The following is an 18,513-nucleotide window of genomic DNA, read 5'->3' on the forward strand; positions in this document are numbered from 1 at the left end:
CCTCGAAACGCGTCGGAAATGGGCAATGAAAGAAGGTTGTCAATGAGCAAGCTACAGCGAGGCTAAACACGCTGGATGGCATGAGGCAGTGTTGTGTGCTCTTCTAAAGCTCGAGGGCTCTATGCAGAAATATATATATATATATATATATATATATGTATGTATGTATGTATGTATGTATGTCCAGCCCCATATTCCCGTGCTCCCTAGTGGGCTTGGAACATTCCACTACCATTGTCCGTTCTGTTTCTCAGTTATGTCACTGAGGTTAAGACTAGAAGAGATTAAATCTTCTGCTCATCATTACGTGCGCTTCTTATTTATAACACCATTCTTTATTTACTGACCTCTTAAAATTTAAATTGGAGACTTTTGTAAAGAAAATTGGCTAATACAACCTTCAACAGAACGTTTTATTCTTGAGAGAAAAATGGCTTCGCTAGAGAGAAGTGTACTTTTTATTAGAAAAATAAAATACTCCAGGAGCACACATGGTGCTCTTTAGTGCTTATGATTATAATGGATTCCCTGAAGGATAACTCTTTTCCCTCCCTCACCATTTACAAAGGGACAGGGAACTAGAGTGGATTTCAATTCCACTAAATCAATCAACTTAACATCACTCTCTGGGATTCATTTGGCAGCATAAGAGTGTAAAGAAATCCAATCTCTGATGAAAGAACTCCATGGAGTCCAGGCTAAAGAAAAAACATGCCTAATCTGCTGTAACAATGAGAGAGCAAACACCTTTCTGGTCCCCTATCCAGCAGACTAGATCCTGACATATGCTCGGTATTGCCATGACATTGGTCGGCTTCAAGGATTTTACAACCACAGAGTTTGCACCTTAGGTGCCAACAAAATAATGGATGCCATAAGACACATTAATGTGAGAAAATATACCACATGAATCTACTTATCTGGCACAAACACAACAATATACTTTTTGATCTGCATCAGCTTCGTGGTGTTAAACATTTTAATTAAAGAAGTGTTGTATGAGTACCATGGGAGCAAATAAGACTCGCTTAATTACATGTCAGCTACTCCACAAACTTATACCAAGAACCGATGGGCCTGCTATAGTGGGAGAAATGAAGAGAGAAATTGGGAGGCAGTCTTGGCCGTTGAGAGCACTCATTGAGAACCCTCCTCATCCCTCACCACCATTGCCAGTCAGTCTCATTTGGCAGCGTTTGGCACCAAATCTACAGCAGTCTCAATCTGTACTTACTACGAGTTTCATGGAAAGGTCAATTCCATTAAGCAGCACTACAGGAATACGTACACCATCTTGCCTATGCAGGCTACATCCCAAAAGGAATATGCTACTTACCAGTATGCATCTGTTCTTGGCATGTAGGGTTGCTGACATTCATATCTGTGCTTAGATCGCCGCCTAGTGTTGGGTCCGGATGATTGCACATTGTTGTCCTGGAAGAGTCTTCGAAGTATCACAAGATAGGTGGCTCCTCCCCTGGACTACAGTGCACATGGGCATCCTCTCCATCTTCAGATTGTTTTTCGCCATTGTGGCAGAGATGGAGTGTAATACCGTAAGTGATGACCATTCCTGAGAATGATTCTGAGTGCTACAGCTGCGACAGGCTCCGGGGAGGAGGGCGGGCGATATGAAGGTCATCAGCCCTACATGCCAAGAACAGATGCATACTGGTAAGTAGCATATTTCGTTCGAGGCATGTGGGCTGCTGAATTCATATCTGTGCATAGAATAAATAGCAGTTATCTCCTTAGCGGTGGTTGCCCGTGCCAGCTGCAGCAGTCTGAAAAAGGGTTTCAAGAACAGCCTGTCCTACTGCAGCTTGCTGTTTGGAGTGTACATCTACGCAGTAGTGTTTGGTAAATGTATGTATGGTGGTCCATGTGGCTGCTCTACATATATCCTCTAGGGGAATGTTACCTAGGAAAGCCATGAATGCCCCTAACTTGCGTGTGGACTGCGCTCTTGGGGGAACAGTTAATGTGCGTTTAGCTTTTTGATAACAGATCTGTATGCACTTTACAATCCATCTGGCTATACCTGAATTGGAAATGGGGTTGCCTTTGTGTTGTGGAGAGAAGGCAACAAACAGTTGTTTAGTCTTTCTAAAATCTTTTGTCCTGTCAATGTAATACAGGAGAGCTCTTTTAACATCTAAGGTGTGCAGTGCTCGGTCTGCCACAGAATCAGGATTTGGGAAGAAAACTGGCATGTCTATGGTTTGATTAATGTGGAACTGCGACACCACCTTAGGCATGAATTTAGGGTTGGTACGTAGCACTACCCTATTAGCATGAATCTGTATGAAAGGCTCTTGAATAGTTAGGGCTTGAAGCTCACTAACTCTTCTTAGCGATGTGATGGCTACTAGAAAAGCCACTTTCCATGTAAGAAACTATCTCACAAGAGTGAAGAGGTTCAAAGGGTGGTCCCAATCAGTCTGGTGAGAACTATATTTAGATTCCAGACAGGTGGTGGAGGGTGTCTGGGAGGGATCACTCTCTTGAGCCCTTCCATAAAAGCCTTAATGTCAGGTACCCTGAAAAGGGAAAGATGCTGCCTGTTTTGAAGATATGCTGCCATGGCGGCCAAATGTATCCTGATGGAACTATATGCCAGATTGCATCTGTATAGATGCAACCAATAACATATGATGTTTTGTGTGGACGCATCTGGCGGATTAATGTCATTATTGGAACAGTAAATGACAAATCGCTTCCATTTGGCCGCATAGCATGCCCTAGTTGTAGGTCGTCTTGCCTCCTTGATGATGTTCATACAGTCAGGGGGCAAGTTGAGGTAGCCAAACTCTATGACCTCAGAAGCCATATTGCAAGGCTTAACTGTTGTGGATCTGGGTGCTGAATGTCTCCATGGTTCTGAGTGAGGAGACTGGGCGTGAGGCGCAGCCGTTGGTGAGGCACCACTGAAAGTTCCAGGAACGTGGTGTACCAGGCCTGCCTTGCCCACGTTGGAGCAACCAGGATGAGCGTCATGGAGTGCTGTCGCAGTTTGCTTGCCACTAGCGGTATGAGTGGTGCTGGAGGAAAACCGTACGCAAATCTGCCTGACCAGTTCATCTATATCGCATTGCCCTGAGACTGCGGGTGTGGGAACCTGGCGGCGAAGGTTTGGCATGTTGCGTTTTCCTTTGTGGCGAATAGGTCTATCTCTGGATGACCCCACTGCTGGAAATATGGTTGGAGCACCGAGGGGTGTATCTCCCACTCGTGCATCTGATGGCTTTGCCTGCTGAGCAGGTCCGCCATCTGGTTGTCCTTGCCTGGGAGATGTTCCGCCATGAGGTACATGTTCCTTTGAATAGCCCACTTCCACATGCTCTGGGCTAGATGAGACAGTTGCGGAGAGTGTGTGCCTCCCTGCTTTTGGATGTAATACATGGCAGTCATGTTGTCCGTCCGGATCAGCACGACTTTGTTGCACAGGTGCAATTTGAATGCCTTCATCGCCATGAAGATTGCCATCAGCTCCAACAGGTTGATATGCATCTTCTGCTGCTGCGTCGTCCATAGTCCCTGCACGGTATAACGGAGGACATGCGCTCCCCAGCCCTGGAGAGATGCGTCCGTTGGCAGCACTATTTGTGGGATAGGCTCTTGGAACGGTCGTCCCCTGCAAAGGTTTTGTGTGTTCCACCAATGCAGAGAGTTGTATACACGACCGGTCACCAACACTAGGCCTTTCAGATGCCCATGAGCCTGGTTCCACTGTCGTGCCAAGCACTCCTGAAGCGGACGCATGTGTAGCCTCGCGTGCGGGACTATGAAGATGCAGGAGGCCATCATACCTATCAGCTGCATAAATACCTGCGCTGGGAGTGAGTGTTGGGGCCTGAATTTCTGAATTAGCAATTGCATGCTGTTGACTCTGGCAGAGTTTGGCTGCGCTGTTGCTGTCAGAGTGTTTATTGTCGCACCTAGGTACTGTTGTACATGTGCGGGTTGAAGGTGTGATTTTGGGTAATTCAGTGAAAATCCTAGACTGTGTAGGAGGTGAATTGTGCGGGACATGTGGCTGGCACATTGCTGGGCTGCCTTTTCTTGGACAAGCCAGTCGTCAAGGTAAGGATAGACATGGATGTGTTGTCTCCGAAGGTGCGCAGCCACAGTCGCTAAGAACTTGGTGAACACCCTGGAGGCAGCAGTGACCCCGAAGACAGGACCTTGAACTGGTAATGCTGGTTGTTGACGGTGAACCCGAGATACTTCCCGTGACCTGGGTGAATGGGAATGTGGAAATATTCATCCTTCAGGTCTAGGGTTGCCAGGAAGTCCCTCTGACTGAGCAATGGTAGAACTTGCTGTAAGGTTAACATGTGAAAATGTTCTGACAAGATGTACTGGTTCAGGGGTCTGAGGTCTAGAATGGGCCGCAGGGAACCGTCCTTTTTTGGGATCAAGAAGTACAGTGAGTACACCCCTGTACCTTGCTGTTCTAAAGGCACGAGTTCTATGGCCCCTTTTTGCAGCATGCAGATTACCTCTTGCTGCAATAAGTGCATGTGCTCTGCGGACATAGGACGGTGCCTTGGGGGTATGTTGGGAGGAGTGGAGGTTAGTTCCAGACAATAGCCGTATTGGATAAGTTGTCTCACCCACCTGTCTGTGGTAATGCCTTCCCAGACTGGCAGGAACTGCTGGAGTCTTCCCCCGACCGGTGTTATGTGGTCTGGGGGCAGTGACAAGGCGTCACTCTTTATTGGCGGCGGAGGATCTGGCATTGTTATTTCCACGTCCTCTGCCTTTGGTGCTGTTCCCACGATATCCACCCCTGATATTTTTGTTATAGGTGGTCTGCGCGCTCCCTTTATTGTATTGGGCTTGCTGCAATGCTTGAACTCTAGAGGCTCCCCTGTTACCGGAGCGACGAAAGGAACTGCCCCTGAACTGCTGTGACTGCAGAGCCCCCATGGATTTAGCTGTCTCTGTGTCTTTTTTAATCTTTTCAAGGGTCGTGTCTTCATCAGGACCAAAAAAAGTCAGGGTTAACTGGCTGATTGAGCAAAGTTGTTTGGATCTCTGGTTTGAAACCAGAGATGCGGAGCCAGGCATGACGTCTCAGCATTACACTAGTGTTGATGGCCCTATCTGCTGTGTCTGCGGCATCGAGTGCACACTTGATGGATGCATTTGAAATCAACTTTCCTTCCTGTATCAGCATTTCTGCTCCCTCCTTATAAACATCAGACAGGTGTTGCATCAGCTGCTCTAACGTGTCGTAGTGAGCCCTATCGTATCTGGCTAATAGGTCCTGCGTATTTGAGATCCTCCAAATATTAGCCGCTTGAGCAGCTACACGTTTGCCAGAAGCTTCCAAGATTTTGGATTCTTTGTCCGGAGGAGGAGCATCACCACTTGTTTGAGAGTTTGCTCTCTTGCGAGCATTAGCCACTACTAGGGAGTCCAATGGGAGCTGGCCCTTGATAAACGTAGGGTCCACAGGCGCAGGCCGATATTTTCTTTGGATCCTTGGGGTTGACAACCCTTGCCCTTGTGGTCTCCTTGAAAATCTCAGTAGCATGTTTTAGGACACCCTTTAGCATAGGCAATGTCTTTACTGACTGATCTTTCTGAGGTGGAGAAAGTATCGAACAGAAAGTCCTCTTCGACTGGGTCAGCGTGCATTTCTACGTCATGGTTAACTGCCGCTCTTTCAATTAAAGCGTTAAACGCCACCGTGTCTTCAGTAGGCGATGTCTTGACATTATAGGACTGAGTATCAGACGTAGTGTGAGGCTCATCAGGGTCAACAGGGTCAGTCCAGGGTTGAGGTTCCTCCTGATCTGTGTCAGCAGGATAAGTAAATTCATCCTCATTGTAACCTTCCCCCACATCATCGTTGGTGCGTGTGGGAGAATAGGCATAGTGCTGTGTATATGACTCCACAGGTTCAAAAAGAACAGGTGAGGTGGCAGAATCCCTTTTTCTTTTGAGAGGGATTTTGTATGACTCCAAAGGATGTTCTGGAGCGATTTTCCATTTATGAATGGTGAGCCTGCCCGAATCAGAGTCGATGAAGAGCTTCGACTGATTGTCATACGTGGGTGCCTGGAACACTACCTCCTCCGGAATGGACTGAGACCTGGAAAGTCCCGACACCTTCTTGGATGGTTCGGTGCTCTTTTGTGGCTCGAACGCTTTGGGTCGAGCGGTCGGGGGCAGTCCGTTTTTAATTGGAGGAGGAATCACTGGAGACGAACCGACCTTTTTCGAGATTGACGTTGTCTTCGATCCGATCGGCTTCGTTGGATCACCAGCTTGCTTGCGGCCTTGCGTCGACTCGAGCTCATGGTGCGCAGCAGGTACGGCCTTGGGCTTCGACACTATATGCTCTTTCGGGTCGGGTCTGGTCTTAGACTCGAGGGCCTTGCTCAACATTGGCTTGGAGGCCGTAAGCTTCGGTTCGACAGTCTTTTTAGCCTGTAGTCCTTTGCCAGTGTCGCCATGTTTGGACGTCGACCGCGTCAGAGTACCGTGCTTGACCGTAGAGACTGGCTTCGGCGCCCCGCTCTTCGGGCCGACGTTCCCTTATGACCCCGAAGGGTCGATGACACTTTTAGACTTGACTGGAGTCGAGGAGTCCGATGGCATTGATCCGAGGACTGTTTTTAACAGTTTCGGTTTTGTTTTCGCCTCTGTTGGTTTCGGTTTCGATTTTGGTGGATCGACCAATGGCTCCTTGGAAGTATTCTTAGCCAGGCCTTGATGCGGGGCTATAGAATGTGGAGTAAGATCTCGCCTAAGGCCTTCCGGCGATGCCTCGACCTGAGCCTTAGAGAGCACACTGTCAATATTAGGCCCCGCGACAGCGGTGGGTATTGCTCATCGCTCGAGTCGTCATCGACGGCTCCGATGGCCTCTGCGTCATCTCCTACCTCGACGACGTCTTCATCATGGACTTAGTCTTCATCGTCGTCCACACCGAAGTTATAGAATCTCGCTCCGACTCAGGGTCCGACTGCTGGTCGGGATCCTCTTCTTCGAGGCCTTCATCGTCCTCGAAGATGTTCTCCGGGTCAGGCGCCGCTTTCTGCGCCGACTGTCGTGCGGCGCGTTGAAGTCGAAGCGTCTTCTTCGACCGGAACTTGGAACAGGCCATACAGCTGGCCTCGGCGTGGTCCGTGGATAAACATTTATTGCACACTGGGTACACATCAATGTGAGGGTATTTGGAGTTGCAGACGGGGCATCTCTTGAACAGCCTCCGTTCCATCGTCGTAGTAGTTTGGGCCTTTGGTGTCGAAAAGGCAAACGGCCTTCGACGTCCTGTTCGAAGAACTGGATGAAGTACAGGCACCGAACGAGACAATACCGACGCCCGAAGGCCTTTTGGCCTTGCGAAAAGTGTTTTATACCGATTCCGAACTTGAGTGAAGAAAGTACATCCGAACCCAATGGCGGAAAAAAACAATCTGAAGATGGAGAGAATGCCCATGCGCACTGTAGTCCAGGGGAGGAGCCACCTATCTCGTGATACTTCGAAGACTCTTCCAGGACAACAATGTGCAATCATCCGGACCCAACACTAGGCGGCGATCTATGCACAGATATGAATTCAGCAGACCACATGCCTCGAACACACTTTTTGAACAAAAATGCTGATGAAAAGCATTGAACAGAAACAAACAGAAACAAGTATAAGGCGGTGTCTATATAGAAGCAATACATCAGGTCTGCTCACACTTATGCATCTCCACAAGTGGAGCCTCTGCAGAACAATGGAGTAAGAAGGGGAAGAGGGTTCTCGTGGGGACACGAGAGAAAATGTCATTACCCTCACAAACTACAAGAGCATGTAGGGAGTTAAATTAGACATGCACCCGAGATATCAAAAAAACAAGAGTATGAGTATATAAACTGGTGAGGCACAACCATCTAAAGGAATCTTTTGTGCACAGTTGTTGGTCTAATAGTTAAACACAGGGGACATTTACAGTCAAAATAAAAACCTTTACTGTTCCTTTGTCTGTCATGTTGCTCCATAGTCCAGCTCTAGTACACACAACGTTAGTTTAAAAAAAAGCATTGGCAAGCCCAACAGGTCAGCCAATGTTGGCTCACAGCTTTTGAATTTGGCGTCACTCACAGTGAGGTTCCCCAGTGGTTGAAGTGGGCTGATGCCCTATGCTGTATTGTGTAGTGGGAGAAAGAAAAATTTGAATCAAACAACAACAGGCCGGTTGATGAAGAGGGCTGGCTGAAAGCTCTAGAAGTATATTCTACATCTGATTTTAGTAAATCAACAGGTAATGGTTAATGTGACATTTTTTAGTTTCTTACCTTGTGCTTTTCACGCCGCTTACGTTTCGTCTTTTTCTTTTCTTTCTCTTTTTTGTGTTTTTTCCGGGATTTTCTGTGTGTTTTATCACTTTTTTGTATTTCCGGGTCTTTAATTTCCTTAGTTTCTGGTTCTTTATGTTCTTCCAAACCGGCATCCTCGATTTCTCCATCCTCAAGCTCACCATCCTCTCTAGAGAAAGCAAAAATAATACAGGTTGGGATCTTAAAAAATGGCGAAGAAGCCAGCAATGATTAATGACCATTTAAAATTGAGAGGTTATAATACCACAGTAGTTTCATGACTTCGAGTTCAAAGGTTCATAGGTATAACCAACTTGTGAAATGCTTCCTCGAGTTGCAGGATCATAACCTGTGCAATTATTTCTTACAAAGTTGAGTACCAGGGAAATACTGTGCTGCAAGGCTTTCTTTGAACTCCTGGCCGTCCTATTTGTGCTTTATCCTCACTTGCAGTTACAATGTTCTGGAAATTGACACTTTAAAAAAAAATTCTGCATTTAATCTTTCTCGTAAGTTAATTAGTAATTTAGGTGCTCATGAATTAAAATGCGTCCAATCCTGTGATACTGCCTCTGCGGGAGAAACTCCATGACATAACAACATGGATGTATTCTCATAAATACACACGGTCGGCGTGGGAGGTAATGCGGGCGGTAGCCTTTTTGTCTGACAGATGTTTCTCGATGAAGACGTTGTTATAACCTCAAAATATTGAGGAAATTGAGGCAAGTTAAGGATTAAGTAACACAATAATATGATGCTATTCTAACGAGAGAAAATAATTCAGTGAAGGAATAGGTTTATAAGTTGCTTGAAGAACATGTGAAAGGGAATTGCATTGATAGCGGAGAGCTATGTACCACACAGAAGTGTGTGTCTTGGAGAAGAACTGAACACATTTCAGATATAGAGACTGCCATAAGCAAAAGATGAATTCGTGATAAAGATGAGGCAATAAAAACATGCTGAAGTCTACAGCCTAATGGAAATCAAAGTTATTCAAGTTCCACATTGCTCATTTCCCTTACTTAACATTCTAGAGAGCATCCTTTCATCTGATCCATGGAACAACAGACCCAACAAAAACTTTACAGACTACATTTCGGATCTCATCAAGGTCAACTGAAATGTGAGAAGGTCCATAAATGCAAAGTCCAGCCAATGGATGCCTTCCACAAAAAACACAGCAACCTGCCACACTCAATTCAGCCCATCTCGGATATCCATACTTGCCTCAATCCCTACCACACAACTCTGGAAAAACTATGAGGAACTCAGTGCTGGACTAAAAACATGACAGACTTCAGCAGCATGAAACACACAAGCTCTCCAAAAACAAGCATGCAACAGGATAGCAAGAAAAGAGGTGAAGAAAGGTTAATTTGCCAGTCATCTGCACCCAACGCAGACCTGTGGTATACCCAATACCGGTCAAACTCAGGTATACAATATAGGCAGGAAAAGAAACCAATGCAGATCCTACAACACCACACCTAAACCCACCTTCAACAAGACTATTATCAACAAGGCAACCAACTAAAGTAAAGTGCTTTTCAAGCCTTTCAAGAAATGCACCATTCCATTCCCAGACCAGCCAATCCATGCAGTCAGTCAGTGAATGCACCACATCACCAGGAATATCAACAAAATGAGATCCCGCTTCAACACATAATACAGACACTCACCTTTGTCCTCTAAGCCCCAATGCTCCTCCCCAAGAGGACTGCCATCAACCTTTTCTAACACACAACTCTCCAACATCCTGAACGTTCTCAATGACCTCTATTTAAGATAACATCCCCTCATTCATCCGTTAACTGTTTCAAGGAAATGTCCCCAATCTCTCCCTCAAAACTTTCAATGCCTCCCCTCAGTGAGCATTCCTGAATGCCCTCAGAACCGGACAGATCCTACTGATGACAAAACCAACTATGCAAGACAACCTCATACACTTCTCCCTTCACTATGCTGCAGTATGGAGACACGTACTCTTTAAGTAGTCGACAATGCCCTCTTCATTGATGACACCAAAGTCCTTGCCTGCTAACCTTGGTCAATCTCGCTGCAGGTTTTGACATAATGTACACGCTAAGGATCTCTCACATAGTACTGCAATGGTTCATGAGATAACTCACCAACGTGTGCATGTGAGAACCGCAAGACCTGAGAAATTACTTGTCTCCTGCAGAGTACCACAGAGTTCTATCCTCTCAAGAACTTCAACACTACTAACCCTGCGCGTAGTTCACGTAGTAGCACTATGCGTAGCTAAGCGAAGTGCACTACGCAAGCTACACGTAGCTACGCGAACTGCGTAGTGCACTGTGCAAAATGCTGTTCGCACTGATTGCACAGTGCGGACAAGTATCTGGCACTGTGCAATCATTGCAAACCACTTCTTGCACAGTGCAAGTGGTCGTTTTCTGCTGCTCAAGCAGATTTGTACTAGAGTGGCAGCTTTCTCAACGCGGACTGGTAGTTTTTCCATCGTGGGCGGTCGCGAGCATACGCGACCACTCGCAATGAGAAACCTGACCTCCCCGGGTTGAGAATCTCGCTGGGAGGTTTATTTTCCACACTCTCGATCGGCAACTTGATGTTGCTGATCGCGAACGAGAAAAAAATCTTGCCGGTATTTTATTTCGCTCACAATCGCCAACTTGACGTTGAGGGCCGCGAGCAAGCAAAAAATGCCCGCTATGCGTTTTGCACTATGCTACGTGCAATTCACTTAGCGCATAGTTGCGCAAACTACACGAGCGTAGCGAAGTCCTACGCCCAGGGTTAACCACGACATGGAGGCCATTGTATCCATACTCAAAAAGGCAACATCAGGGTTCCTTGAAATGCTGATGACACTTAGTTTTACCTCAAAATCTCCTGAACTAATGACATTTAGCAACTCAACTCATACATTGATCTCATCCACAATTGGATGTCAATGCCTGAAGCTGAACACCAGAGAGACCGAATACAGGAAAGTGCCCCTTTTTGCATGGTTACCCCCCGACTATTTGCCTGACACGTGAGGCACTTTGACTGAGATACAGGGCACACAAAGTCGATCATGTTCCCAGGGCCTCTGTTCTTTCCCAAAGCTGTACCTTTGTACCCACAATTGGCAAATTTCTGGTCAGAGCCAAGCCCCTTATAAAAGGTACCAAGGGCACTGTGACCAGAAAAGGACCCAAAGGGCTGCACACACTGCCACTGCAGGCTGCATGTTTTGGTGCAGCAAAAAAGTGAAGAGTCGACATGGCATTATAACTCACTGCCTGGGGCCTAGATAAGTCAACCCTCTAGCAGGGTGTACTAGCCCCCAGGTGGGGGGACAGTGGCATGAACCCTGCACCCCTGTAGTGCCCAAGTCTATTATTAAACATTTTAATTGTACCAAAGCCATAAAGAGTATATGGTCTGGGAGTTGGTCATTACGAACTCTACAGCTCCATAATGGCTTTACTAAAACCTGGGAAGTTTGGTATCAAACTTCTCAGCACATTGAACCCACACTGATGCCAGTGTGGGATTTTGTAGAAAGCACACAGAGCATCTTAGAGATGCCCCATGAAAAACGACCAGCCCCGGTGTGGTACCTGAATGGCTGCCTGCTATTTGCCACCACCAGAAAGGTTTTTGGACCGCTGGATAGAGAGCCCCTGCTCTCTGTGTCCAAAACCAAAGCCCATCCTGGACAGAGGTGTCATGCCTCCGCCCCCAGGATGTGCTGGATCCATGCGAGGGGAAGCTTCAAAGGCCTACTGCCTTTGTAAGCTGTCCCTGCCTTTTGTTGAGCCCAGCAACTGGCTCCCACCGGTCCTGACCCCACTTTGGGTGGAAGAATCAGCAAGAAAACCAAGCTAGGAGGAGAGGTGAGCCTACCTTTGCCAACCCCACCCCTCAGATGGGGAGGCGAGGTGAAGCCCACCTCTTATTCCCCTCTATCTTGGAGATGAGTGGACCCAGCCTATTAGGAAGAGTCTCATACTAGGAAGAGTCTCATACTAGGAAGAGGCTCATGCCCCCCTCTCACTGGATGGAGGCATAATAGGGGGTGTACCAACCCCAAGAAAGGGGCCCATTGGTCCCGACCTGCACACCCCTTTAAACACCCATAAATTTAGTATTTAGGGGCGACCCTGAACCTTGCCTCCTCAGATTAGAGGAAGAAAGAAAAAGGACCAAAGAGCCGTGCTGACCCAGGAAGAAGAGGACAAAAACTGCTTTGACCCCAGCCCTATCGGCTTGTCTCCAGCCTCCCCGAAAGCCTGGAGGTCCTGCCCTGTACTCATCTAACAGACTGTCTTTCGTGAGCACCGGATTTGCTCAGGCAAAGACTCAACCCAAGAATCCGGATTCAGGATGCTCCGTGATTCTGCACCAATCTGCACCCGATGCCCACGGCCCCAGTTCGAGTGACCCAACACCACGAGGATGTCTCACCAGCAATCCTGACTTGGGATCTGCTGATCCCAGAACTCCCTAAAGCTTCAAGCCGACGTCTGCAGCCTCAACCTGAAGTGTCCACGCGACCGGAGCTGGTAAAAAGAACCAGAAGCCAAAAGACACCCCTGCACCTGATGCCCCATGGCCTTGGGTGGCCCAACCAACAGTGTCCAGGTATCCCCCTAGGTCCTAACTTACCTCTCCAGCCGGTGGTCGCCTCCAGGAAGCCTCTCTACCCGAGCCTGCGGCATCTCTACTGAACCAAAGATCTCCATTGACATCCACAGGGTCCCCAACATCGCATTGGCACTCTGCAACCGTCTGCCCCTCTGCCGCTGGTGATGCAGCTCCTTTGCTGATTGTTGGCCCCTACAGTGTTGATCTTAACCCCAGGAGCTCTGCTCCCACACCTGACGGGCCTGCTCATAAACAGCCCCTGAACGAAGGCCCCTCATTGGCTAACGTTGGGCCTCTGCACTCTGCACCAGCTGCACAAGTGTGGCTGGTGGTGCAATTTGTGTGCCTACCTCGACCTTAGTCCTAACTCCCAAAAGTCATGCCTGTCAGTCGTGTACTTACCTGTAAAACCGATAACCATTAGTCTACCATAGGAGCTAATGTTACGAGTTTCTGTTCCAAAATTGTTCTAAGTGTTGAACTGGTGTTTTTTATGGGAAGAAAGTAAATATGCTTTGAACTTAAAACTGTTGTACTTACCTGTAAGTGACAAAGTTCAGGATGTGACATCTAGATGTATCACCCGAGTAGTCGATGTAATCTGAAAGTTGCGAGAATGTACTCAAAAGTAATAACTGTGCAATCAAATCTACTTTTTAAACCAATACAAACCGGTAACGATTACCAATCCAACCCCAATTGCATTGAATTGAAAAGTTATATCATTGCAAGTATATTTTACCTACCTGTACCAAGTCCTGTTTGGTTCTACTAAATAAAACATAAGTGTACCTTTTTCATACTTACCCAATTGGTCTGTATTCTGTCTGTATTCTGAATGTGTGCCTTCAGTCTTATTGAGTGAATACAATAAGTGCTTAACACACCCTCCTGATAAGCCTAACTGCTCAACCACACTACCACAAATAGAGCGGTTATTGATTCTCTAAGTTAACCTCTGCTATACCTCCGGAGATCCACTGGACCCTGAGCACACTATACCTTACTTTGGTATAGTACACACAGAGCCAGCTTCCTACATTGAATTACACGTGTTGCCAACAGTGCCAGCCAAACCGAGTAAACCACTGCTCTTCAACGAAAAAACTATTCGATTATAAATGACGAGAGACCCGAGAATGTCAGAACAATTTGTCAAGAAACCCAAGACAGCACATTTTCACTGCTCCTTCATGAAAGAAATGAAATCCGTTCTCCTAGAATCCAATTACAGAACACTAATGCAAGCTTTGGTGTTCTCTCAACTGGATGGAGACATCACTCTGCTCAGCTGAATCTCAAACCCCTCACTGGCACCACTAGAAGGCATTCTATAGAGAGTTCCTTATTAAGGAACTCAGGATGCTCAACCTCATGACAACAAAACTGAATAGATGCATAGATCTATCTATGACCATTTCACTTTCAAAACCAGGTGATTCACCTATAATTCTATCAGAAACAACCCAACACCTGATCTGGCCAAGACACTAACCACAGGTACACAAAGTCATATCAGGTTCCAGAACACTGCCTGAGGCAAGACGAAATGACGCAAAAGGAGAAAAAGAAACAGAATACAGGCCTCAATCTAAGAACACAAGATCAGAATGATATCCTCTATTGACCTCAGGATTCCTCAAACACTCCTACTATTCAGCAAGAAACATAAAAAGCATGTCTTCAAGGAATATTACAGTCCAAAACACTAGCAACCCTTGTGCCTGCATATAGTAAACAACCATACAATTACCTGTTTTGCTACCTCTGTTAGGCGCTTCATTGCTCATTTTCTTTGCTCCAATGCTTACCAGCTAGAGAGGGTTTGCGTTATACAAGAGAACCACTATAAACATACATACAGATAAGCAATCATATTTCCCATAACATGAAGTCTGTGCTTCTTCTATCAAAGAACCTCACTGTTTTCCTAACATATGGGCAAATTCCACCAGGACAAGATTATGAGCTATTGGTGACAGCATACGCCAGAGCTATGATTTCATGTAAAAAGTCATAAACAACACAGTGGCTGCTATCCAGGCCTAATCAACAGGGACATGGCACTGTAAAGTTGTAGCCACACCTCTGGCAAAATGTTCAAGGCAATCCACTGAGTCCAAGATTACTAGAATACCCTAATAGTGCTAGATAAAACAATCTTCACCTTTCTAGAATCAATTATGTTTATAAAACTTTTGGAAAAAAGTATATAAAAACACTTACAACCAACGTCATGTAGAACAAGAAAAGAAGAACAAACCAATATTAAAAAAGTAATTCGCAACGGGTTCCCCTGCGATTTTTTGCGCCCCCATATGGGGACCGTCGGTCACCACCTTCTTGGTGCGTTGCACTAGGTGTTGGAGCAGGAGATCTTTTCCCCGGACTGGCGCCATGCCGAAATTGTTGTTTTTCTCAAACTGGGTCACCCTCCGGAAGTCCCGGGCTCATATCGCCCCATATCCCTATTAAACTTCAAGCCAAAATTACTGGGGAAGGTGTTAGCTGATCGCCTCCGCATCTGCATTCTAGATCTCGTTCACCCAGACCAGTCTGGCTTTATGCCGCAACGCTCCACCAGGCATAACATACGGCGCGCGCACAATGCTATTGCCGAGGCCCACCGTTTGGGGCGCCCTGCGGCTGTCCTGCTAGCTGACATCTAAATGGTGTTCGACTCCTTGAGTTGGGCCTTACAGCCTCTATTTGTGTGTCCGGCTACCGTTCTCCCTCCTTCCCGATCCGCAGGGGGACCAGACAGGGTTGCCCCCTCTCTCTGCTTCTTTTCGCTTTAGCGATAGAGCCACTGGTTGCGTGGGTACGCTTGGATGCGGTTTATCGGGGCCTGGTCTGGTCGCCTGAGTGCTCGGACAGGATAGCACTCTATGCTGATGACGCGTTATTCTTCTTTTCTGACCCTTGGGTCACTGGACCGAGGGTGCTTCAGATCTTGCGGGTGTTCGGTGAAACGACAGGACTACATGCCAACCCATCTATGTCGATCCTTTTCCCCATATGCGGCGAACAGTGGAGTCAAACCTGGGCCTCGCAGCTGGTCATTGAGGATGAGGGGTTTAAATTCCTCAGTGTCCATATCACTAGATGTTCCACCATGGCGTGGTAGCACAACATAGCCCTCTTGCTTCCGGCGGTATGTGAGGAGACAACGGTATGGTCCCACCTTCCCTTATCCTTATACGGCCGGTCTGCTATATTAAAAATGGTGTCCCTGCCACGCTTGCTTTATATGCTGCAGAATTTCCCGTATCCTATCCCTCCGTCGTGGTTTCTTCAAATCAATGTGCTCCTCTGGTGGTAAAACCCTCAGACTGATCCGGCCTATGCGGTGGAGCAGCTCTTCCTGGCGAAATACCCACTATTGGATCTCTTATACAGTAACTTGTCCTGGGCGGCTCTTCCCCCTGCCTGCCGAACAGTAATCCAGATCTAGAGACGTGTATCACGGTCCATGGGCTGGTGGGGTATGATGACAGGCACGACCCCCCTTTGGTGGGGTGTGCACCTCCGGCCCGTCTCCACTCTAACCGGGTTCCATAGATGGGATACTATAGGAATATCAACATTAGGTGATGTGATGCGCGGGCCCACGCTTAAATCCTTTGAGAGGCTGCAGGAGGAGTTTGACCTACACAAGTCCCAGTTCCACAAGTATCTTCAGCTTTGCCATGCCCTGTTCCCCCTGATCAAGCACCTTACGTCCTTACCCGAATTTCACCCACTAGAGGGCAGACTGTTGATGGGAGATCTGGGAGACACAAAATCCACTAACTATATCAGACCCTGAGAATACGCTCCAAGACCCACATACACCGGACTAGGGCAGCTTGGGAGGCGTATTTACCGGCCCTCACTGACGTTTAATGGACTGAGGCCCTTGCCAGCCCCAGGTATGCCGCAGTCTCCTCTAGGTACAGGTTGATTCAGTTTAAGTATCTTCACAGAGTATATTACACCCGCCTTCGCCTTTGGAAGATGGAGGCTATTCAGTCCCCTACCTGCCTTCATTGTAATTCTGACGACGGATCCTTCCTCCACACGGTGCGGAGCAGCACTGCACTACAACACTTTTGGTCGGGGTGTTGTCCTGTCTGGGGCGGGTGTTATGCTAGGACCTCCCGGCTAGATCCTCGACTAATACTTCTTCATGGCACGGAAAACATTGGTGGAAACAGATATAAGAGGCACCTTCTATTCCTAGGTCTCACCTTAGCCAAGCGCGACACTGTGCAGCATTAGAAGTCTTCCTCTCCCCCCAGGGTGGCGGCTTGGAAAACAGCCCTAGATAAATGTATGTCGGCTGAAGTGGTGGTGATTCAGGCACGGGGTTGCCCGCAGAAACATGCGAAGATTTGGACCAAGTGGACTAAATACCGGGGTATTTGACTTATCCATCCTTTCACAGTCAGCGAATCCAGACCCTATTGAAAGGCTAATCATCAATAACTCCCTGATCTAATGTGCTCATTGGCTGTGGCAGTGGACATAGTTTTGTGATCGTGTATGTATTTATTGTTCCATGTGAGAAGTGTGGTGCAGGGTTGGGGGGGAGGGTTGGGATGTTGGATCGAATGTTTCGCAGATCCTCTGGTGAGGTCCTCTTCGGTATCTTTTGTATTTACATTTCGTCATATGTCTATATCCCGATTACTGGGGTTCGCCCACTGGGTGTTATAAACTCAAAATTTGTTTAAAAAACAAAAAACAGTAATTCTCCTCTCACACACTCCCTTTCACTCGTAGCCCTGAACATCATGTTTGTCACTGGCATTAGTACCCGCATCTTAATTTATCAATATCTAGATGTCTGCAACTCAGAGTTGTATATTAGTGTGTTTGTCCCTGCCCCTGTGCTGCCTTCTGTCCCTGCACTGTCGCCCCCTGGCCTGCTGCTGTCCATGTGCTGTCTGCGGTCCCTGCCCCTCCCCTGCTGCTCACCCCCCCCCCCCCTTCACCAGCACAGCCTGATGGCCCTGCGCGGCTTGTGGTCTCTATTTCCTGCGCTGCTGCTCCCCCTGAACGCCGCCCCTCTCTTCCCGTGTGCTGCCTGCTGCCGCTCCCTCTGTCCCTGCACTGCTGTGCCCTCTGCGTCTGCCCCTGCGTGGCCGCTCCCCTTGTCACTGAGCAGCCGCCCCCCCCCCCCCTGTGTTGCCCCTGCCTGGTGCTCCCCCACAGCAGCCGGTTGCCCCTATCTCCAAGGTGCCGGTTCCAGGTCCTAGCCCGGCGCCCAGGTCTACCCCGACCACCCATTAGGACCGATAATGGAGGCCGCTACACAGCCACGCAGTCGACGCAGACCGCCAACGCACTGACAGTTGCACAGCGCCAAGAGCCCTGGATCTCCCTTCACCCGATGGTACACTGCCAAGGAACTCCTGGACGCAAAAACAGCTGTGTCTCCTCCTCTCCAGAACCCACCAAAGGACCCTATACCAGCCGGCACTGCCACTTCTCCTGTGTCACAACCTACGAAAGAGCCCACATCACTCCTGTTGACAAGGCCAAAAACACCTCACAAATGCTCCATTGTTTCCTGTTCAATGTCCG

General features: G+C 47.8%; 1 protein-coding gene across 2 annotated transcripts in view; it reads right to left on the reverse strand.

Moving 5' to 3' along the window:
* Positions 1-18,513, reverse strand: part of ZC3H6 (zinc finger CCCH-type containing 6) — a 361,631-nt gene that overhangs the window by 276,021 nt on the left and 67,097 nt on the right. For both annotated transcript variants that reach the window (XM_086927473.1, XM_086927474.1), the window contains one exon: positions 8,302-8,491. In XM_086927473.1, coding sequence (XP_086783599.1) covers positions 8,302-8,491 — 190 coding nt within the window. The remainder of the gene's footprint in view (positions 1-8,301; positions 8,492-18,513) is intronic.

This window comes from Lissotriton vulgaris, chromosome 6, assembly GCF_964263255.1.
Source record: "Lissotriton vulgaris chromosome 6, aLisVul1.2, whole genome shotgun sequence".
NCBI classification, from domain to species: domain Eukaryota; kingdom Metazoa; phylum Chordata; class Amphibia; order Caudata; family Salamandridae; genus Lissotriton; species Lissotriton vulgaris.